This window comes from Trichoderma gamsii (assembly GCF_001481775.2).
Source record: "Trichoderma gamsii strain T6085 chromosome Unknown Scaffold_19.2, whole genome shotgun sequence".
Classification (NCBI taxonomy): Eukaryota; Fungi; Ascomycota; class Sordariomycetes; order Hypocreales; family Hypocreaceae; genus Trichoderma; species Trichoderma gamsii.
In genome coordinates, this window is record NW_020171356.1 from 159,346 (window position 1) to 182,394 (window position 23,049).

At 47.9% G+C, this 23,049-nt stretch overlaps 7 protein-coding genes across 7 annotated transcripts; 4 read left to right on the plus strand and 3 right to left on the minus strand.

Annotated features, from left to right (window-relative positions):
- Positions 1-157: 157 nt before the first annotated feature.
- TGAM01_v205856 (hypothetical protein) lies at positions 158-1,192 on the minus strand (the record flags this gene model as incomplete). Its single annotated transcript, XM_018803047.1, has 5 exons — positions 158-594; positions 663-833; positions 898-967; positions 1,020-1,078; positions 1,138-1,192. 5 exons carry the CDS (start codon positions 1,190-1,192, stop codon positions 158-160), a joined length of 792 nt encoding a protein of 263 aa, XP_018663813.1.
- Positions 1,193-2,775: 1,583 nt separating this feature from the next.
- On the plus strand, positions 2,776-3,696 carry TGAM01_v205857 (hypothetical protein; the record flags this gene model as incomplete). Its single annotated transcript, XM_018803046.2, has 1 exon — positions 2,776-3,696. One exon carries the CDS (start codon positions 2,776-2,778, stop codon positions 3,694-3,696), a length of 921 nt encoding a protein of 306 aa, XP_018663812.1.
- A 2,251-nt stretch (positions 3,697-5,947) lies between these two features.
- Positions 5,948-6,496, plus strand: TGAM01_v205858 (hypothetical protein; the record flags this gene model as incomplete). Its single annotated transcript, XM_018803045.1, has 2 exons — positions 5,948-5,991; positions 6,235-6,496. 2 exons carry the CDS (start codon positions 5,948-5,950, stop codon positions 6,494-6,496), a joined length of 306 nt encoding a protein of 101 aa, XP_018663811.1.
- A 1,258-nt stretch (positions 6,497-7,754) lies between these two features.
- Positions 7,755-9,623, minus strand: TGAM01_v205859 (hypothetical protein; the record flags this gene model as incomplete). Its single annotated transcript, XM_018803044.1, has 3 exons — positions 7,755-8,887; positions 8,946-9,120; positions 9,435-9,623. The coding sequence occupies 3 exons, from the start codon at positions 9,621-9,623 to the stop codon at positions 7,755-7,757; spliced, it is 1,497 nt and encodes a 498-aa protein (XP_018663810.1).
- Positions 9,624-11,507: 1,884 nt separating this feature from the next.
- On the plus strand, positions 11,508-12,597 carry TGAM01_v205860 (hypothetical protein; the record flags this gene model as incomplete). The annotated part of the gene is made up of 2 exons (XM_018803043.1): positions 11,508-12,234; positions 12,299-12,597. The coding sequence occupies 2 exons, from the start codon at positions 11,508-11,510 to the stop codon at positions 12,595-12,597; spliced, it is 1,026 nt and encodes a 341-aa protein (XP_018663809.1).
- Positions 12,598-12,868: 271 nt separating this feature from the next.
- TGAM01_v205861 (hypothetical protein) lies at positions 12,869-17,882 on the minus strand (the record flags this gene model as incomplete). The annotated part of the gene is made up of 3 exons (XM_018803042.2): positions 12,869-16,383; positions 16,456-16,567; positions 16,626-17,882. 3 exons carry the CDS (start codon positions 17,880-17,882, stop codon positions 12,869-12,871), a joined length of 4,884 nt encoding a protein of 1,627 aa, XP_018663808.2.
- A 1,343-nt stretch (positions 17,883-19,225) lies between these two features.
- TGAM01_v205862 (hypothetical protein) lies at positions 19,226-22,569 on the plus strand (the record flags this gene model as incomplete). The annotated part of the gene is made up of 6 exons (XM_024549738.1): positions 19,226-19,956; positions 20,032-20,521; positions 20,638-21,069; positions 21,167-21,370; positions 21,707-21,846; positions 21,942-22,569. The coding sequence occupies 6 exons, from the start codon at positions 19,226-19,228 to the stop codon at positions 22,567-22,569; spliced, it is 2,625 nt and encodes an 874-aa protein (XP_024405497.1).
- Positions 22,570-23,049: the final 480 nt, after the last annotated feature.

The window sequence follows — 23,049 nt, forward strand, 5'->3', positions numbered from 1 at the left end:
GAGCAACCTATGACCACTCGATGATTGTTTTTAACTTTTTCTTTTTGTGCAAGACGGTGTGGAGCAGGGCTGAGTAGCCTTTCAAGGACTCCTGTATCAAGCATATTCGAAGAAACCGCCCTGTCTGAGATGACGTTCTTCCACAATAGTAATAGTTTTAATTAGCCGTTTTCTCAAAGTATGGCTTGAAGTAACCTTTTATGACCTCCTTTATATCTGCTTGTTGTTTTGCAAAGTCCGACTGTTGGCTGCGTTCAAAAATCTGAAGCCCGTCTTGTTCAAGCAACTGTAGCACTGGTGTCTTCTCATTCAATTCTTCGTGCTGGATTTTCAGCTCCAATTGCGACTCGTTCTGGACATATTGCGCAATCTCATCTAGAGACAACCAACTATTAGCAGCAAATATCCAAGTATCTTTGTACTTGGATGGGTTTCTGAACGTCTCGGCCAAGATGCGTCCAATGTCGTATCGAATTATAAACGGGTACTGTGTCTTGCCACTACCAGCTACGGTAATCAAGGATGTTTGAGAATCGACTTTGACAAAGAGAGGTATCGTCCACTCCAGGAAGCCAGATGCGACAGCGGTCCACCCTGAGGAATCCATTAGTATGTGCTTAGACAAGTTTCCGTGATATAGCTGCGCTCGGACAGATATTTACCATCGGGAAAGCTAGCTTCCTGTACGTATTTTGCAATCTCTCTCTTTGCTTCGAAGAAGGGCGATGTAACGGTGCGATGATCCACGCCAAATTCGCTAGCAATGAAGCGTTTGACACCATCCTTTTTCGCGCGATCGATTAGGGGTATCTGCTCATACATCCCCTGGTGGCCTTTAGGGATAAATGCATCAGTATATTGTTATGAATGGATTGCCGCACAACAGTGCTGTCGTACCAACTGCAGATATGATCACATCAAATCCGACAAGCGATCCCAACGGCTGTGTAGGTATTCCCGCAACAACCTCTTCATTATTAGAGCATAAAACTTTGAGAACATTGGACATCTACACATACCGTATTTTGACGAGAAAATGGCACCACTTCGAAGCCCTCATCAACCAAGGCGCGAGTTACTAATGCGTAGCGGTCAACTCTTACACGACGAATATAGTAAAAGTGTATTTGTACTAACATTCTGAGCCTAGGTGGCCGGTTGCGCCAAAAACACCAATCTTGCGGTAGGCCATGATCAGCTCTGACGGCGCTGTCCTAGACCCAAGTCTACCTCTCCAGTGTGCCTAATCTCAGCCGGGGTGAGATATTTATATATCATCGAACAATACATCTGCTCGAGCTGACAAATAGGCGGGTGAGCATGCTGACAAATTCTGATGGCCGTAGGATTCATGCGAAAGGGGGGGACTTACATACCTGGATACGTAATAAACTATATCCCCTGGCGTGCATACAGTTTTACTTCGCTCAAGAAGAAATACCTCGATAGGCTGAACGAGTCTACGAAGAGAGCACGGAACTCCAAATTTGTGAGATGGATTCAATGGAGAAGGTGCTATTAGGTCGCCCAAGGACAGACTCTATCATAGACCTTTGTCCTGTTAAGCTATCTCAAGGGACGCTAGATCATGTGATACACGATGTATAGTGAGTCCGGGGTTTCATGTGGATAGCTATTAAATCCACTTAGACTTGTTCATATCAGATTCTTGGATTCTGATCTTGTTTCCTGTTGGGCGAACTATAAATGGTGTCTATGTGACTGCCCGGCAGCGATTGCCGTTACGCTTCAAAACTCTTCCCATTCTTTCGGGGACATGTAATCCGATCAAGCGCTAAATGCGCCCGTTGGGGCCGTGCTTGGCGGAAACACTCCTCTTTATATAATACTATATGGTTCTACCGATCTTCAAACCGCTGCCCTAGCCATGACCCTAGAGCAAAGCCTCTCACTGTTGGGGAGGGTTGCGTCAAGAAAATCGAGATTTTTTGATATTGATATAGCTTGCTATCCAAATACTTCACTTGAATCAAGATGGTAGGACTGTTGAGAAGTGTAGGATGTCTATTGTTAGTGGTAAGGCAAACTCTTTGTGTGGAGTAACGTTTGCACTGAACGACTACTGTTATCGTTTTAATCTCCGTGGCCTGTCTTGCGAACCAGTAATAATAGAATAGCGAACCAGTGCTTGCTTGCCTTGGGCTTATGGTTCATACGCAAGCTCTTACGCTTACTATGCCTTGCTTCTATAAGTGCACGCATACCTTATAAGCGATCTTGACGATCTGGCGTTGTTGGCGTCGTTGTACCCAACGAGGCTGAACATGGCTTTTTTTTTTTTTTTTTTTTTTTGTTGGATATCCTTATCCACCCAGTCATTGAACCAAGGGCTTGGTACAGTCCTCTTTTGCACTGGCCTTTACAGGTCTTTTGAACCTATACAATTGCATTAGAAATAAATCTCGATAAGTGCACGCATTGATAAGGACATCGACTGAATGCCAATGAAGATCATAGAGCACATGGATGCGGCCTCAAATAGGCGAAACTGTAATCTTCGGCAGAAGCTAACTGTCTTCCTGATTAGAGGGAGCTTTGATCAAGAACTGACCAATGCTCGAGCTTGCTATTCGAAGACTGGTCCAATGTTAGCCTCTTCTTCTATTATAACTGCACACTGATCGTCATTCAATATTCTTCTCGCGGTTCGAGTTTTCAATGACACGTTCTGTTATGCAGCTGAACAGAGAAACAATTTAACAAGATACTTGCTGTTTATATATCCGGTAAAGTGTCCGAGAACAGATTGCGGGAATGCTCTGGGAATCGATCCGCGATCGATATAAAAAGGCTACGCGAATTCCTCAACAATTGTCTCCCATAATAGAACTCGTTTCATCCCTCAGTCTTCTTCAAAATGCGTCAAGTGGCTCTTATACGTGTATCCTTGGATGTCTTATCCCAGAAGAATTGTTATTTACCTTCGAAGAGAAAGGAATCCCATCGTCTAATGTAACCATTGTACCGGTCACAGATCCCCAATTAGGCAATCATGTCGACTCAAAATTCCCTGCAAAGCCACCTGGGAGCTTGCCCATCCTCGCCATTCCGCAGTACAATCATGGTGCCAATGTCATATACATTCGCCAATCGTTGGCTATCATGAGTTACCTAAACGAGCTATGCGACAATGGCGCTGAAGGATTCCCAGACTCTCGTTATTCCATGCGTGGAGCCGATGCTCTCGAACATGCGCACATCAACGGCGTAATCGCCTTAGCGGATGAGTGCACCACTCAATGGAATGCCATACGTCTCTTCAGTACTGGTGCAGGGCCTTTTCCTCTACCAGACGCATCAAATGAGATGTTGCGTTGGGTTCGACGCTCACTCATGACAATCGAAGCGGCGTACAATGATCGCGACCTGGCGCCACTAATACAGAGTGAGACGGATGAGTCTGCCACTAACAATAGCGTGAACCTACCAGACGTTGTACTGTATCAGTTCCTCGAGTTTACCGTCGACTGCTATGGCGTGGATATGACTCAGAGATCGGGAAAGGTAGTAAAGGACGTTTATGGGCGGGATGTCTTGGAAAAGTTCCCAAAGCTAGTAGAGTTTTACAACGCATTTAAGACTCGGATAAGTGTTATCAGAGACGCTGAGCAGGGAGAGGTACCGCCTTCCACAGTTTTGGAGAAAATGAAGAATTGGCATAAAGAGAGCCCCTAACGCTGAAAATTGTAGAGATCTAACTTTTGTCTCGTGTAACACAGTCTGTCCGATAGAAATCATACCCGGCTGGGTCAAACCAATGTAGCTCTATAGCTTGATGGCCTCTGTGATTAGCTTTTAAATAGTCAAGTCCAAACGCGTATTATTACTTCTAATGTTTTCCATTTTAACATTTCCAATCCGCACATGACAGCTACGTTGACATCTCTTCATACATGACATGGACCAGGAGAAAGCTCCTGGGCGCGAGCACTACCACCAGTTTTGCTGGGGCTCCATGGCTCAAATAGGCGTTTGGAATAGCCTCTGTTTGGCCTATACTGAGAGCTAGTCGAAACCTTTTTCTAGCAGATGATCCTCCGCTGGCGACGGAGCTGAGGTGGAACCTCTGCAAGGTCTTCCGGGGAGAGCTGCGGGGCATGGATAGGAGATCGATCCTTAATATTCCGAAGCTGAGCCTGGATTGTTGAACATGTGTGAGAAAAAACTTAAATTGCCAGGAAGAAGAAATGTTCAAAGCACTTAGGTATTACAAAAGTCGTCAAGCATCAAAAGAATGAGTGGTGGGGTTGGGGAGGCGGCATTTTGGAACGCTGTAAGCCCACAAGCTGCGCTAGCCTGGCACTGCTACTCGACAATATAGTTCATTCTACCTTCAAGGGGATGACTATGCATTCTTGCTTGTAAATTGAGCTCGTGAGGTGATTTAGACGGCCGATCCTATGCCTGTAGTCAGAAATCTAATGGATCGCGGCTCAGGTCAGGTTGGGAAGTCTGTCGCTCGGGCGTTGAAAGCGTCTGCGAATTGCACGAAGTCGAACTATTAGGTATCTTACTTGGTATTTTTGAAGAGGACTTGAACAATAGGTTAGGCCTGAGCAAAATTGCCTTGCCTGCAGTCTACGGTAGCGCTACTGAGAGGCGTGTGCATGGTTAAGCAGCGGCTAATGACATCGGCCTTGAAGGAGGCATCCAGAATTCTTCTGCCGGCAGTAAAAGCATTGCAGTGAACACTAGATTCTTTGCTTGGATGCGTCACCACAAAGATATGTAGCATATGTTCAGAAAGCCAGTAGTAAGCAAGTGATCATACATGATGCTTGGAAAAGCCTGACTGTGGCAAGCCTGTAAACATGTAGCCAAGCAGAAGAGTATGAAGTTGCACAAGTCTTCGCCACACAAACTTACCATAATAAAGGCAATTCTTCCTTTTGAAAAAAAAAAAAAAAAAAAAAAAAAGACCATATACTCTCTGATTTTGGCAGGCAAAAGCGAGGAGAATGACCAGAATATGATGCATTTTGCTCAAGTCAAAGAGCGAACCCAGCAGCCCAAAGGACGGCATTCTGTAAGATTAATGGACATTGGGAGCTTTGTGGTACAGACATCAGAGTCCAAGATGACGCGGAGTGCCATAGCTGAGAGACAGGCGGAACCCTCCGCAACCCCCCCCCCCCCCCCGCGCCGAAATGAACGGTTCGTTTGGATGGATTGATGCCAAGACGGGTGGTGTTGCAGTATTAAATACTATTGCTGGCCCTACCCGTTGCCTGAGGTGGACTACACTTGGTCGTCTCTCCCTGCATGTACCTAGCAAGAATCTATACATATGTCAGCTCCCACTCCCTCAATCCACGCCAGGGAAGGCGAAGCAGGAAACAGAGAGACACAATTCTCAACCAGTAACAAAGATTTGTCAGAGGAGATTCAGTACTTCCATTACTCCTCTTGGAAAAATACCGTCATCTAATAATGCATAAATTAGTAAATGTAGCCATTTTCAATGAACAACGCGCTGGGCAGCTGTGCTCCAAACATGAAGTGACAGCTACTCCCCAAAAGCAAAGGGGCACAAGCGGCAATTTGGCCATTAGTTGCAGGAATACAACCACCCCTCCACCACTTTTTCCGTCTCTCTCCACTGCATGCTGTCTCTGTTCACTTTGAGGCGCAAGCTCCCGCCTCACGAAGCAGCTTGATAATCGCCAAGAACATGCAAAACTATGACATTGAAAAGCACTTTTTTTTTCCTTCATTCTTATATAAAGGCGTACCTGCTTCTATCTTCCTCATGGACCATCTCTCATCGCTTGCTTATCATTTATTTTGGCTATTCCCCTAAGGTATACAGTTATTTTCGTGCACTGCAAAACGCGGGTACTAAAATTAGTCTTTTTGCATTTATCTATATATACTAAGTACTCCTTAGTACCTGTGCCTAGATCAAGCCACTTTACGGCGCCTCGAGATGTCTTCATCATCTACCCGCGCAACTTACGGCGGAAGCAACGCGTAAGTTCCAATCAATGAGAAACTCCTTTGTCCGCTTCACTCTCCCAGTCGCTGCCTCCTTAGGCGCATGTCCTAAATAGCAGACGGAAGTGTGTAGTTGGATTAGTGCTCTACTCTTCTTACCTCATACCACTGCTATTACATCTATCCAGGTACATGTACATGTACCCTTTACTCAGCCCCATACCTACTAGTACACTAAGGACACAATGTACACTCATGTGCTAATCAAAGGATTTATAGTCAGCAAACCGGCGTCAATTCTGAAAAGGCCCAGATTTCGCCCCAGGTCCCAGTCCATTTGACCTATGATATGGACCGATTTGCTCAAAAAAGCGGAAAGAAATCTAGCAGTGGTCATCTACGGCCGCCGCTCGAATTCCGCAGTGCCCCAACCCAGGCCGAGTCAGAAGCTCGGATGCAAGCGCAGCTACACGAGTTCGATGACAAGTTTTATAAGAGCAACGGTTCGAGCGACAAATGCACTCCTAGTGCAAAGAAATGATTTTTGAGGAATTAGTTTACTGGTGGATAGTATGGGCCTCTTGTTGTCTATTCTTATTTTGTCAAGTCTTTGTTTGTCTAAGAAAACAGTCAGTTCAATCCAATACAGTCGCTTTATTTATCTCCAAAAGAATATTTACTTGCATGCTTGAAGGTTGTATCAGAGGGAATACCCGGCTAGCCGACTCCCAGTTCTGAATGCATGTACAGGGTCATCTCATCACTGTTCCAGCTATGAGTTTATCATCAGCGGGCGCTAGGCACGAGCCGCCGCTAAAGATTAGTCGCTGCCTTAGCCACACGCTAAGAACGTGCAAAACACATGCATGTGGATGCATGTACCCATCAATATAACTTGAGATACCTATATGAATCTATAGCGAGGTCTCGCTAGTAGAAGCACCTTACGCCCTTGCTTGCCTGTATTTTTTTTTTTTGCGCCGCACTTGACGGGGGATGGTGAACTGTTGCTGCTTGAGTTTGCTTGTCGTGGCTGAGACACCGATCAAAACTACAAGCGGGGCTACTAAAGGCTGAGGGGAATGGGAGGTAAAGTATCGCTGTCCATTGAAAATCGGGATGAGAGCTGCCATTCGTAAGTAGTTTTACCATTATTGCTGCTGGAAAGATTGCATTCATCGAAGGTAATTGAGAGCTATAGCACATAAGCTTGTAATGTTGGAAATGTTTGGCATATACGAAATGAATACATGATTGCATGACGATATTGGATTGCAACGCGTGATTGCCATAACTGGATGACGGGTGTAAATAAGATGATTCATACGCATTTCTGTTGATGGGAAGAGGGTAAATAATCGATAAAAGTCATGATAGCAAGGTTATGTTCTAATATGTTACGCAGAAGACAACTTGAAAGGTGCTCAGCTGACAATATGTCGTGAAAACCAGGTGGAGATGACGGAAAAAATTAGAAAAAGAAAACATTGGGGTAACATTAGTGGATTAATTACAAGTTAAGTAGTAAGAAAAAGAAGAAAGGCTGTAAGAGCCAGTCACAATCTATGAATGAATGAATATCTATGCACAGCCTAAAGATGGGTTAATCTAGGACCATGCCGTGATAAAACAGGCAACACTGTCCAACGCAACCATGTTCAGAGCTGCTAAATAACAATTCAGTTTTTCTAAACTCAACAAAGATTGCAAGACGTCGGTTTCCTGCAAATAATGCTACCTAGCCGCAATTTCAATTCAGTATAGGCCAGTAGCAACCTGCCAGGAACTTCTGTGCTGTATCATGCTCCGGGTTCTAATATCAATTCCTTTCCTTTGATGTTGATCCAAGGTATCCCAAACGATATCAAAACCGCAACCGCAGACGCGCCTGCAGCAAGATAGAATGTGCCTATGAGGGCCTGGTTGAATGCATCCAGAACAAGTGGCAAGTTTTCCGGGGGCACCAGTGTGCGAATAGATCCTGAGCCATTGAGGAGCAGATTCTGTATTTGAGCACCAGAAAGATGCCCCGTCAACTGATCAATAAATATGTTACCGAAGATGGCTTGGGAAACCGCTAGGAAAATAGCACTGCCAAAGAATTGAAAGAATGTAGCTGTAGAAACGCCAACAGGGCTCTGTGAGGCTGGTAAGATGGCTTGTACCGCAACAACGGGCATTTGAGCCATCAGGCCAAATCCAATGCCCGGAAGAATTTGGTAGCCAATCCAGTGTGCGGAAGATGTAGACACATCAAATGTACTGTAGAGACCAATGCCGATGGCCATGAAAGCACAGCCAACCCAGACCCAAGGATTAAGAGGACCTAATTTGGGGGCCAGTGCTCCAGATACCAGGGCGGCAGCAATTTGCGGAAGAAAGGTCGGCAGGCTCATGACGCCGCTTCTGATTGGGCCTGCTCCTTTGACGACTTGGAACCACTCCGGAAGATAATAGACAACTGAGAATATCGCGCCGTATGCAAACGCCAGAGTGAGGCTGCTCAAAATAACAGTGCGGTTGAGGAGCACGGACATGGGCAGCATGGCGTCTTCGCCTTTGTAGAACTGCCAGACGACAAAGACCGCACAGAGTCCTCCGAATCCAAGAAAAAGTCCGATGATGGTCGCTGATTTCCAGGGATACGTGGACCCTCCCCACTGAAGCGCAAGCAGGGCCATCAAGATTGCCGGTATGAAAAGAGAGGCGCCGATAAGATCGAGAGCCTTAATGCGGTGGGTGAGGGGCTCTGTTTCTATCGCTCTCGTAGGTGGATTAAAGACCAATATCAGCACCAGGCCGGCCACCCCGCCGATTGGCAGATTGATGTAGAAACACCATCGCCACGATACATGTTCCGTAAAAGCCCCTCCAATCAGAGGGCCAATGACAGTGGCAAGGCCGAAAAATGAGGATACGAATCCGATATACACTAAACCGTTTAGGTCAACATCAGGGGCCAAACATCATTGAACGGACGCAGTTCTTACGTGGTCTTTTTTCAAGCGGAGCAATGAATGCAACAATCGAAAATGCACCAGACACGATACCCGCTCCTCCGGCTCCTGCAACAGCACGCCCGCCGATAAACATGTTAGAGCTCACAGCCGTGGCACATAGTAGAGAGCCAAGCTCAAAGACGGCGAAGAAGGCGAGGAACGTCCACTATAAACAGTTAGACTAATCGCTTGCATGTTTTGCGACGGTATGAGCTTTGCTTACTTTAAGAGAAAATATTGCATAGAGTTTACCACTTAGCGGCTGCAGTGAGCATCTAGGTAGACCAACATTAGCACCAATACAGTACACGATAGATTGAATCTGGAGAAACGAACAGTGCGAGAAAATATGCGCTCCCATACCACCCAATATCCTGCGTAGATTTGAATCGATCTGTGATATAGGGGATGGCCTGGGAACGAAACATAAGCTAGTTAGCCAAATTCTCCCATTAAACTGGCTTGTGAAGGAATACCGACCGTAGCAACAATGGAAGTGTCCAAAGCAATGAGGAAAACTGGTAAGCTCAGTCCCAAGAGGATAAAGGCCAGTGCTGTTGAAGAAAGCGATGGCACGTCCGAAGATTCCACCGCTTCATCCGGCTGTTTAAGCTCCACGTCTGTATTGTCATCAAGACTGGTTACCGTCTGAGATCCTGGTTTAGACATGACGAAAGCCCTCGTGAACGAATTCTTCGACAGTATGACAAATAAAGACCCTAATAAGGACTCATAGGCTGATTTGGAACAAAGAAAAAGGTAGAGGTACAACTACTATAAATGTTGAAGCTTCCACGGAACTTGATTCACATGTCCGCAGCGGCGGAACACAATGACTTGAGTTTAGACCGATATACGCATGCTAGGAATTTTTTTGAACATTTCAAAACATCTCCACTCCGCTGCGGAATTAGACAGCACGTTTATTTCTTCGGGATGCTCTTGAGACTATTCGTCATCGGAAATACGGAGAGAAGTTGTTTTATGTATTTGCCGCTAGCATGAAAAGCGGAAACCCATAACATCAATAATCTAAATGTACCACTGTCAAGCATACATGGCTATTAAGATATCATTGATGCAGATACAGTCACAAAATTGGTACAAAGGAAAGCAAGATAACAGTCAGAGTATCTGCAGATATGATGGATCAGAGAGCCTGATAAACTAAATAGCAAAGAAAAAGAACGAACAGACATTTAATTAGGGACTCATCACCATTCTAGATGTAAGATGAGGACTGTAAGCACGTTGGATGATTTGGTTTACATTTTAGATACTTCGTTTCCTTTGCAATCTCACTTACGCCACGTCGGAAATAGAGAAGATAGAAAGAAGCCATATTATGAAAGTACTTTTAGCTGTTTTTAGAAGACTGTGTTTTTATCATTAAGAATAGATCATTAATCATCTGGTTCTTGCTATCTCGTCCATCAGCTACGAGACAATGCGCAGCGATTCACTCAGCGTGATTAGATAAGCTCAGCTAAAATAGTACAGCTTCCCAAAAAGGCAAAAAAGGGCTTGGCGCTATGATCCGGCCAATCGGCAGCCGTCAAAAGTCGCTTGGAGAATTCAGGGGGCGAGACAACAATTCTATCTCCGCCATGGAATTCGTTGAAAGCTTCTTAAGATCGTGATCAACCCTTTGGATTGCGAGAAAACTGATTTCCGCTCCGTAGAAATGGCCATTGTGTTTTATGAAATAGTATGAGTAAGCTCCCCATCTCGATTCCGGCCTGTAAAAGTTTGAAATGGATTATTGCCGGGCCAATTTCAGTGATGTTACTGCTAAGCGTCAGATTCAGATTATAGCATAACGTTTTAGTTTAGATAAAAGTATTTCCCTAAGTAGAAAATGTGGTCAGATGGTTGATCTAGAGTGATTTAATATAATAACGAGCAGTCTCTTCAATCAAACATCATGTTTTTCGTCTTGGGGACCACAATATGCCATGCAAGCGCTTCAGTTTCTTACTTAAGAAAATCATTTGCTTGAGTTTGTCATCGTACCCTTGAAGCCATCGCAGACCGCTCACAGAGGCTCGCGGAGGCTCTTAGCACACATTCCCAGAACGGTAATTCCTCTATTGCTTCATAAGAGGGTTACCTTTACAATGGTACGGGTAGGCATTTATGTGCCTCCATGGCACCAAGTTTGTTTGACTTGGATTGGAAACGATTAACAACGCCAATGTTGAAGTACCGTTTACTTGCGGACGTGGCCTGTAGCTTGAGTCTATGCCCCCAGCCTAAAGATTTCATTGATCTGACTCCCGTTGAGCTCAATGCATTGCGGAAAAAAGTTGCGCGTGATTATCAATCTATTGAGCGCGGGTCTATACCAGCTAGTAATAGCTCCACCAATAATTTTGGAGATGATTGCTCAGCAAAGCGGCTTGAGAGAGCTGTATCTTTGCTTGAGAGACAAGCAAATAAATGTATAAAAGCAGAGACAGTAGACCGGAGAGGCAAGAAAATTTGTCCATAAAGAAAGAAGAACATCACCAAACACTAATCTCACCATTAAATTCATCATAATTCTATATCATCATGGCTGAACCGGCTGCGACTCTCCCCAAGGGCTCCCTCATCCTCATCACCGGCCTCACTGGCTACATTGCTACACATGTAGGACAGCAGTTCCTGAAGCGCGGATACAAAGTGCGTGGAACGGTCCGCGATCTTGCCAAGGCAGCTTGGCTCAAAGACGATCTGTTCTCCGCAGAACATGCGGCTGGCAACCTGGAGCTTGTCCAGGTCCCAGATCTCGGAGCCCCCGATGCCTTTAGCGCTGCCATCAAAGGGGTTGACGCTGTCGCTCACATCGCCACCGTCACCAACTTTGACCCCGACCCGAACCAGGTAGTCCCCCAAACAGTGTCTGGCGTGGTTTCGCTTTTGCGCGCCGCCGCCGCGGAGCCATCCGTCAAACAGGTGGTTTTCACCTCTTCAGTCGGCGCAGCCATTATGCCCATCCCCGGTGCGTCGGGGCATGTCGGCCGCGATACCTGGAACGACGCTGCCCTGCAGGCGGCGTGGGCTCCCCCGCCATACGAAGCCAGCCGCGGCATGATCACCTACATGGCGAGCAAGGTTGAGGCTGAGAAGGCTGCTTGGAAGTTCATCAAAGACGAGAAGCCCAGCTTTGTGCTGAATGTAGTGAGCCCATTTACCACGCTTGGCGCTTTGCTTCACCCCAGCCATCAGAGAGGCACAGCCGGCATGGTGCCCGCATTGTTCAAGGGCGACACAAGCCAAGTTAGCATGATGCCTTCATGTGAGTATCACTTCAACTACCCCTTATCAGAGACTTTACGCAGCGTGTTAATGACTCGACGCAGTAATCTACGTGAGTGTCAAAGATGTTGCGGTTCTCCATGTCGCTGCCATCCTTGACAAGGATATCAAGGAGGAACGCATCCAAGCATGGGCCACTGCCTTCAACTGGAATGATGTGTTGGCTATCTTGCGACGTCTCTATCCGAACGAAAAGTTGGTCGATGATCTCCCGGATTCGCCGGCAATTACTGCAACCACTGATGACAGTGTTGCGTTGAGACTGCTAAAGAAGTGGGCTCAACAGGATGGCTGGAAGGGTTTGGAGGAGACGGTTCGCGAGAACATGAGCAGTCTTGCATAGATTCCAAACAGCCATATGATGTCTACATCAGGTCAAACCTATATTTAAATATCGTAAGATTCAAAAAAGATGCCATAGCTAGGAAACACTAAGCCAGTAGCCAATCGAAAAATAGAGTTGCATACAAAATATACCATTTTGGCAATAAACTTTCAATATCCCTCTACAACCGGACTCTGTAAACGTTCAATATCATATACCAACTACCAACTATATATAAGAGCAAACAACGCAAGATGACTCCTGGTTCTTGTACAGCTCGACTCCTATATCACCAAAGACTACTAAACACATTACCAATGGCATCTCCAATATCGCTGGCCACATTCTCAACGGCATGTCCCACATCCTCGACAGCATCTCCCACGTCATCAGCTACATGCCCAATGGCACTTCCGACATCACTGACGGCATCGTCTATACCTTCTCCAAAATCTTCCACAGCGTGACCGACATCACTCGCCGCGTGGCCCAAGGTACTCCCCACGTCACTCATGGCATCGTCTACATCCTCTGCGAAGTCTTCCACAGCATGGCCAACGTCGCTGGCGGCATTACCAATTGCTTCCACAGCCTTCTCTGCTCCCTCCACGACGACTTCGCCCACATCTTCGGCAAACTCCACGGCCTTCTCTGCTCCTTCCACGACGAATTCGCCCGCGTCTTCAACGAATTCGACGACCTTCTCAGCAACCTCCTCGGCGAGCTTAGCAAGCCCCTCAAAGAACTTGCTGAGAGCCTCCGTGATCATCTCCCACAACTCGCTGAAGATGGCCTTGATGAACTTGACAATGTCAAAGTCGGGCTTCCAGCTCAGGTCGATATCGATGTCCTCGCCGACCAGCTTACCCTCAATCTTGCACTTGAGGGGAGGGCCGCCGTCCTTGAAGCTCGCCGAGCTTCCAGAAAATGAGATTTTCGTGATGTTGATGATCTCACCCGCCGCCTCGAGAAGCCATTTGGCGATCTTGGCACCGAGGTCGAGAACTTCATCCCACAAACTGGGCTTGTTCTCTGCCACGAGCTGGCAGGCTTGTCGAGCAAGTTCGACCTCGGCGGCCTTTCCTTGCGCCTTGGCCAGATCCTTGCGGGCCTCTTCGAGGGCGATATACTCGGCTGACTTCTTCAACTCATCGAAAGCTCGCTGTGCGTCAGAAACCATGGAGCGCGCTGTCTCTTCGCCGGTAGCGACGGCGGCTTTGGCTTGTGTCGATGTCTTGATTTCGCTAGAACTTCTCTCAACTTCGTACAAGGCCTGTGAAGCCTGAGACACAAGAAGCCCCTGGGACTTCTTGGTATCCTCGAGGGCAATCTTGGCGGCCTCGATAGCCGCCGCCTCGGTTTCCAGGAGCTTCTCGAGGGCGTCTTCGTCGGCTGTCACTGCAGATTGTCCAGCAATAAAGTCTGGGCCTTCCAAGACTCCCTCGGCTGCCATCAAGACTAGCCGGGCAGCTTCGAGCCCGGCGGCGGCGATAGCCTGTTCAGTCGCCTTGAGCGTCTTCTCGGCAACAAGAAGCGGCATATCCCACAGAGAGGCCTCGCTTATCCGACGATCAACGTCGGACAGATCCTTGTCAAGCGCCTCAACCATCTCCAAGGCCGCGTCGACAGTCTGCTGAGCACTCTCCACGTCGGCGTCAGCTTTGCCAAAGGAGGCGTTCAGCGCATCCCTCTTGCGATGCAACTCGTCCTGAGCCTGCCGGATTACATCGTCGCTATCGTGATCAGCATGATATACAGCAGACTCTGCCTCACGGATAGCCACCGAAGCATCATGGCAGACTTGCTCCTTGTAGGCGGTCGCAGCAGCGAGAGTGCTGACGTATGTCTTGTCTGCTGCATCAGCCTTGTCTCCGAGATCTTGAAGGTAAGCAGCTGCTTGTGCTTTGGCGCGCTCCAACTCGGCCTTGACGTCTGCCTGTTTCTGCTCCCAGGCTCTCTGGCAATCGTCAACCTTGCTCTGAGCAGCTTGCAAGCTGGAGTTGTATTCATTCTCTTTTTCTGAGAGTCTTCTCTTTGCGGCATCGTAGTCAGTATTCTCGGCCATGGAGTTGATCTGCCTATCCAACATGCCAATAATGTTTTCGAGAATATGCTGCTCCACCTCGCCCGAGACGGCAAAGTCAGAGTTTGCGAGCGTGCTCAGATCCTTGAAGTCGATATCGCCCGTCAGCTGGGCAGCGAGGTTGAACTTGAACCAATCGGAGAGCTCAACCTTGACCCAGAAGTCAAAGGCCGGCGTGGGATACGCTTGGGTTTCAAGATGCAGCGCTGCAGATAGATCCCAGAGCTCCACGGCACCGTCGATGAAGATCCGTTGCTTGTCGGCCGAGAGCTCGATATCGACAATGGGGTCCTCACCTGTCGCTCCCTTGACTTTCAGAGGGCCGAGATCAAAGTGCTCGATTGTAGCCATAAGCTTGACGCCCTTACCACCAACGGTGCAATCAAACTTAGCCTTCTTGCCCAGGATCAGCATGTCTCCGCTGAGAGAGGCTCCGGCAGGGAAATAGATCTCTCCAATAGAAGCTCCGGTAGACAGATACAAGTCGAATTTGTTGAAATGCAATAGATCCTTGGGCGGCTCGGGGAAGTCTATCTCGCAGACCTTGGAAGCGAACTGAACCAGATCAACGACCCCAAGGTCGGTGACAGCTGCGGCAAGCACCTGATCCTTGGGATTCTGGCTAAGCTTCATGGCCAGCTTTGCCTCCTTCTGGCCAAGCATGAGCTGTCCTGCGAAGCCAATGGCACCAGGCACGCCGGTCGTGAAGAAAGTGGCATAGACGATGCCAAATTCGAGAGAGCAACCTTTAATCTTGATCTCCTTACCCATCTTGGCTGGGTTGACCCATTCGTTGAGCATCGTGGCGTAGGCAGCTGCCCCGGTGGTGCCGGCTTTGAGACCGAGAGAGAACTTGAGCGGCTCAGGCTGAGTGTCTACATTGACGTTGAGCAGAGCCTTGACGATCAGCACAATGTCGGTTCCTTCTTTGGCGAACTCAATGGCAATAGGACCAGTGTACACGTGCTCTCCAAAGGAGATTGTGCGCTCTGCAGGAAGAATGACAGACAGCCGCAGGTTATCGGTGCCGGTCTCATAGCTGGCGCAGAGGATCATGCCCTTGACGCTGCCTCGCATGAGATCCTCCAGCTGGGGGATTCTATCAACCACAGCACAGAATTGGATGCCCTTGCGGACGGGGTATCTGAACTTGTTGTAAGGACCATCGGGGTCCTCTTTGTTGGACGCAATGAGCGCAAGTCCCTTGAGGGAGACATCCAGGAATGAGCCCTTCAAGTCTGGATCAAGATTACCGATGCTCAGATCCCCAGCAACCTCACCGTAGATGGTCCACTGCAGTTCAGAGCCCGTCGCCTTCTCGGTGAAGAGCCCAACGCTCAGGTCAATGCCGCTGAAGGACACCTCTCCCGAGATGCCGAACTTTGTTGTTCTGGCGGACGACGAGTTGTTGCTGCTACTGCTGATGAAGACGTCGAAGCTGGCACGTTTGATCTGGATGGACTCAAACTCTACGTCCCCAATGCCACCGGTGATTTGCAGGCCGTCCTGCATGATGGCAATTGAACCATAGGCCGTGGAGTGGCCATTGATCGTAATGGCACCGGCAAAGGCGACTCCCGAGTTGGAGATGACCAGAGAGAGAGAGTTGAAGACAACGTCATGATCGAATACGTCGAGATCATGGCCGGTGATTTGGTTGAAGATCTTGCCGACCTCTTGGAGATTAAGATTGCCCAGGTAAGCCGCAATAGAGTATTCATCTAGCAAACATGGTTAGCTCGTTATCATTGTCACAATGCAGTAAGTGAAGAACTTGCCTTTTGAGTAAGAACCCGAAATCGCCAATGTGGTGTCATTCAGGTGCAAAACGGCCTCCATTTGGAGAAAGATAGCGGCCTTGGACGAAGGCTCAGACAAGACGCCGACGAATGTGACCTCGGAAAGCTGCGCAACAATATGTCAGCAGATACTCAAGCTATGGGAAATGACTGTTTTCTCTTACCGTCAGGTTTTTAATACCAAAGCAATCCTTCCAATCATCATCTTTTAGTGTGACAGAGAGCATATAGCGCTCATCCATCACGCGGAAGAGATACTCGGCCTTGAGCGGCACAACGGATCCGGGCATGGCCATGTCAACTTTTCCAAAGAAGCCATAGCCAATATTCATCTCGCCATCGTCATCACGGGCTTGCTCAAGAGTCAATTCGACGCCCAACTGCGTGAACTCGAGAATATCCCACAGCTTGACAGAGCAATCGTCAAACGAGCCGCGGAGAACAAGACGGGGAGGGACGTAGGGTATCATCCAATCCCTCGACATGCCGAGATGGGCACTGACGTGGAGAGCAGGTCTCTCTTGATTGAAGACATCTCGGATGACATCTTGAAGCGGCTGGAGGGGACCCTTGAACAAGAGATCCGTCTCGAGATAAAGTCCTTCGAGCTCGTAAACATTCAAGGGAACAACCGAATAACATAGTTCAGTATTTTCCAGAACAATGGCGTCAAATGGACCATCCTTCAAGGGAGGGAGCACAGAGCCAATGGTAATCTGACCTGCAGAAAGCTGGACGACCTCCTGGTATGGATGAAGTTTTGTGACTTGTCCCCTGAAGATGTGCAGCTTGGCAGGGATGCAGCCAAAGAGGTCGACGTCTCCGATTATGACATGATTCTCTGGCATCTGAGGAAAATGAGGAGGAGCAACCTTGACCATGTCACTACCTACAGACGGATCTTGGGTGACACCATATTGATCCAGAGGGTCTGGCTTCCTCTCGGTGCCGACAGCAGGTGTGATTGGGGGAGACAGAACGTCTAGCCCGGCCTTTCTTTTGAAAGCCTGGAGAGCAATTGGGTCTTGTTCCGTCTCTTGAGCGTTAGGGGAACGTGGTGGTGTAAGGGACGAGGACGTAACGTTGTGCTGGCTTGCAGCACCCAGCGTGACGAACTTGCCATCCGCGTCAATGGTCGCAATGACAGAATTGTGGACGGTCAGGCCAGCATAGCTCCATGATGGATTTTTGCTGAGATCATCTTGTTGTCTTGACTTCTTCGTGGCCGAGTCATTCCCATCTTCTTCGCTGAAGAAGGCAGAGTGAGAGCGCTTGAGACCGGTGGCCTCAAGAGCGAAGTCAAGAGCAGACTCTTTGAGAAAGTCTATGGTTGAGGATGCGAAGCGAGCTCTCTTGGGATCGACATCTTCACACACAGGCGATCGAGGGCGCTTGGACCCTGAGCCTGTTGTTGCGCCCATGGCAGAAGGCAGGGTTCCCACAAGAGGAAGTGAAGAGTTAATAAGAGCAAGGGAGGCGCAGAATGAATGTAGGTAAATATGCGAGGGAGTATATGAGAATACAAGACAGGAGGAGAAGTGTCTTATATGATGCGGGTAACTAGATGTGCGAGGGAATATTTGAGGATACTGGGTAAGGAAGAGCAATAGAGTATCTTTATATAATATGGCTCAATATTGGAGAGGAGTAATGAAGCATTGTTCATCAGGTTAAAACTTCTAATCTGCTCCTTTGTCTACGAGATGGAGGTACATAGCCTCCAACCACACTGTACATTTCAACTCATATCACATCCGATTCCAGCAGCGGAGTATTCGTTGCCTCCCAATCCGGTAATCATTTCATTCTTCATTTTGAATGAGGGATTCGTAATGGTCTAGAATGGATCCTACGACAAGCCACGGTTTCTAACGGTTGCGTCTCCTCTAAAGGCAGCAACAGTTCTCCCCAGCGTGGCTGGCTGGGACATCTCAATGCGGAATTGGGAGACCATATATTGGGCGCGAGACGGACATGGCCGAAACTATTGACATCGAATTTGCTTAGCTGAGTTCAAACTATCGATCGTCTTGCGGAAAATGTCCGGGTTTGTCGGGGGCGTGAAAGGGACTCACCACCATCAGCCGTATGGTTCGTTCCAGCCCTGATGGGGGAAAAGTTCCAAGGCTGATTTGCGGCCATGCCGGGGGCGGGATATGCACTACGGCATCTTATCGTATGCGAGTGTTCGGCGGCTAATTATGGGCGTAAACCAGGAGATTCAACCCATGATTGGCCAGAACTGTCCAATAATCGTGTCAATGGTGACTTTTGGCTAGAGCTGAATGCAGGGGTTTATTTCTCGCCCCATCGAAGGCTGAACCTGACAGTCTGCCTACTAACGTCCTTGAAAATTGGCAATCAATATCACAGTGGCCACTGTAGGGAATCACATACCAATGTTCCTTCATGAACTTCAGCTGGTTCCTCGAGGGTCTAGGCTTGATGCTGAAAACGTGGACGCAACGATTGGTAATTAGGGAATGGGGGGCAGGCACACATTTGACTTGTCTGATCTCGAGGCCGGCCTGATCAACAGGTAGCAATGCACATGTACGGAGTATTTAACATGTGCGCTTTTGCCCTGAATTTTATCATTGCCTTGCGACACCTCATCTTTCCAGTTCATATATGTTGGCTACCCCTTGACTTGCAGCACCCTCCAATGGTTGAGGCTTCTTATTATCATCCTAGGATACCTATCATTTCCTCTGAATCTTTCTGACAAAGCATTCCCTTGGCCACTTGAGGCTTCTTCGTTACCATGGACGGAAAAAACTTTGATAACAACAGTCAAGGTGGAAACACTAAAACAAATGGTGCATCTCAGAACTCCAATTCTGGAAGTGATAAGAAACCATCGCCAAAAATGACGAACGAGATGAAAAATCTCCAAAACAATCTTGTGATGAAGGAAAGGACCAGATCCAGCGCCAAAGGCGTCCTCAATTGGTCGGTGAACGATAACCTTAGTAAGACATGCAGAATCGCCGCTTGCACAGTCCAAAGCATCCAAGGGGGCGATCCAATGCCGAGCCCTTTTGCGCCAACTGTCGTTGGCACGGCCGAGAACGCTGATCCCTCACTGTACCTCAAAGTCACTTGGCAGAGCATTGCTCATCTCTTCTCCTATTACATGGACGGAACCGAACAAAATATGAAAAAGGTTCTGCACGAAACCAAACAAAATGTGAGAAAGTTTGTGGGCGAAACCAATAGCAATAAAGATGAGATAGAAGAAGAAGAAGAAGAAGAAGAAGAAGCTATCTTTGGGGTGGCTGATATCGCGGAGGAAAAGAAAGGTATCGCGGAGGAAGATCTGGAGAATGGCGGAGAGGTACTCGAAATTACCGATCGCTCTACCGAAATCACCTCGAATCGCAACAGATGGCCGACGATGCCCAAATTCACCAAGGGAAAAATTGTCTACATTCCCATTGCTTTCTTGCATGCACTAGCTAAAAAGGAGAAGCATCCATGGCTCAAGCTCGACAGGTAACTTTGATTCCTCTCTCGCTTCCTTGTCCTAAACCTCATACCAAATTCTAATTATTATTATTTTCCATCTAGCATGAGAGGCGCCCCTCGCGACGGCTTGATATTAGACAACGGGCCCCTCAAGTTCGCGAAAAGTGTCGAGCTTTTTACTAAAGAAGATACTTCAGGAAGTAATGCTTCGTTCAGGCGACAAGAAGGATCTCTTTGGGTGGCCCTTCGCGACGGGAATGGTCGTCTTATCTTCTGCCTGCACGACAGTTCCTGGAATTGGTACAGCTACCAAGCAGCCAACCGCCTCAAGATTGCGTGGAGAGCTGCTCTGGGTGCCATCACACCTCCCTCGAGGGCAAGTGGAGGCAAACCGCCGCGGTACCAAACGGTGCCTGTGGGTGAGCTGAAGATCAAGATAACAGCTGAAGGCAAAGCGCGGTGGCAGGGCCGCACTGGCGGGGCTGAGGCTTTGTTTGAGACCTTCATCACTGAAATCAACAGGAATTTGAAAGCGGATGACACAAAGGTATCTCTTTGCGCTGAAGATGGCATCCCGTCCGACTACCGTCTAGTGAGTCGATTTTCCTATTCTCCATTTGTCTCTGAATTTGTCACCCAATGTGGGATGGTGATGATCCAAATACTCCTATTCCAAGGCTAATATTTATATCTTTCCCAACCATATAGCTTTCAGAAGACCCATTTGGACTTTACAGAACATACATTAGTTCCGAAGGCTATAACCGCTATATGAACTTCTTGCTGCTCGGTGCTGTCCCCATAGAGAAGCAGGTCGAAACATATAGACCGCTCAGGGAAACCATCGACACTAGTGCTGTCCCCGGAAACATGGAGACTGAAACAGATGAATCCCTTAGGGAAACCATAGACACTAATGCTGTCCCCGAAAACATGGAGACTGAAACAGATAAACCTCCAAGGGAAATCATCGATACTCGTGCTCTTCCTAGGAGATTGAAGAAGCCCAGGAGATTGGAGAAAACAGAAGAAGTGGAAGAGGACGAAGCGGTTGAGAACGGAAATCAAAACAAAAAAGATAAGATCATCCCGTTGAACAGTATGAGGATCAACCAGAGAACGATGAAGGATAGAGACAAGGTAAGCTCAAGCACTTCCTATATCCCCTTCCCATAGTTCACCCCTTCTCGCGGAAAAAATTCTACTCGATCACATATTGACAGTCGGTATTCTATAGAATGATACGAACGGTCCCAGAAATAAGGGTAGGGATGCCATCAAGAAAGGCGACATCCGGAGGAAAGCCCATGAACGGTCGTCCGGAGACATCCAAACCTTGACCGTTGTGAGTGTCAATGCCCGGAAAATTACACTGGCAAAAGGCAAACGCAAGTCCGAGAGTAGAGACCAGAAAGCTGTCATGGCCGCTAGCGCACCAGTTGTATGTCTTCGTTCCCGCAGAGAAAGATAGTCTACGCGAGAAACTTCCTTGTCGTGTGAGAGTGTATACTAACAGAATATTTGCACAACAAAAAGACGGCCAGACAACTACTGAACTGGCAGTGGGTTCATCCCGAAGATCAAATCATCGGAAAAATCATAAAAAAAAATCGGTCGGCAGCTTACAAAACAAACGAGATGTTCAATGGTCTTTACATTGCCGAGGTAAGCAAACCTTTATACCATCTCTTTTCTCCTCATCTCTCGTCATCGCTCTCTTGTTCATTTTTATCACAAGAGCTGACATTTCTTTTCCCTTCTCTTCTAAAACAATTAGTGGCTGCATCTATCTGCATACTCTTGGGGTGGTCTTGCCGATCCTCAACCAGATCCCACGGAGGAAGGTATAGCAGGCAGCAGTCAGGTCCATTCGAATTTCGTCCTTGGTACCTCGGAAACCAACTCAGTTATGACCAGGTAAGTGACTGATGGGGAAATTGGAAACTCCAAACTGCCCCCTCTATTTGATGCCACACCGAGGAAAACATGTTTACCAACAAGCGTCTTTGCAGATGGGAAAAGGCCTGGCAAGACCTAATTGCGCATGAGGGCGACCTACTCACCGCAGCAGGCGGAGATGGCGGATCGTACGGTGGTCAACTCACAATCATTCGCCACCCGTTCCGCAACATCAGCCCCCCGAAAGAGATATCCGAGCCTGATCAAAACAAGGGAGCTTCCAGTACCGAGATTCAGGGGCCAACCAACCTGAAAACGATCAAACCACCTGGGCCCCATGATGACGGAGATAAATACAAACAAAAGCCCAAGCCTCGGATACCTCTCAAAACGGGAACCACGGTGTTCGCATCTTTCCCGCACGATGTTGCGTATGCACCTTCTAAGGAAAACCCCGATATTATTCGATGGGCTCCCAGAAGTACGGTGCTGGATAAAGAGCTCCAGCGAGTGGCAAAAGAGTTCCGCTGGGTCTGCTACCAATTCGACTACGACCTTCACATCAATGCTCCCAGCAAGATCCTTATGCGGAACGGCTTCAGGGGAAGGGCTCAATTTCATCCGTTCAGAAGGATGCTGTATCACAAGATTGAGCGCGACCTAGATGCAAAAGTGTGGAAGGTGATGCTAAACGAAGCTTTGAAAAAAGATTCAAAGACTGGGGAGACGACTACTCCCTGACCCAGAGATTTGCGCAGTAATCCACTAAGCGGGTCATAGCGGTCTCCAGACGAGACCTAGTGATCCTGGGATCGGCCACATCAGAAGCTGGACTGGAAACAGAAGAAGACTTGTGGAAAGATGCTCATGAGGCGGTAACAGGCGGTGCTCTGCTAACCAATATTCAATCACATGAACGGTGAAGGTAAATGAAAGGGGGCAAAAGGGGATGAAGGGTTTCAATCTTATCTTAAATACGTTCTGTTTCGGAATATGTATTATTGACTTCGAGAGATCTTTTATCAATTTTACCCTCACTAACGTGCGGGTTTAGCCAGGCACGCACTCATGAGCTGTGGTCCTGCAAGTGATCCCAGCCCTGCTCATGATCAACCCACCATTAACAGTGACCTAAGTCGTATCCAAAGCCAGCCCCGGTTACCACGTCACCACCCTCTGGTTCCTATTAGTAGGTATTGTACTCCTAAGGTCATTCATTCT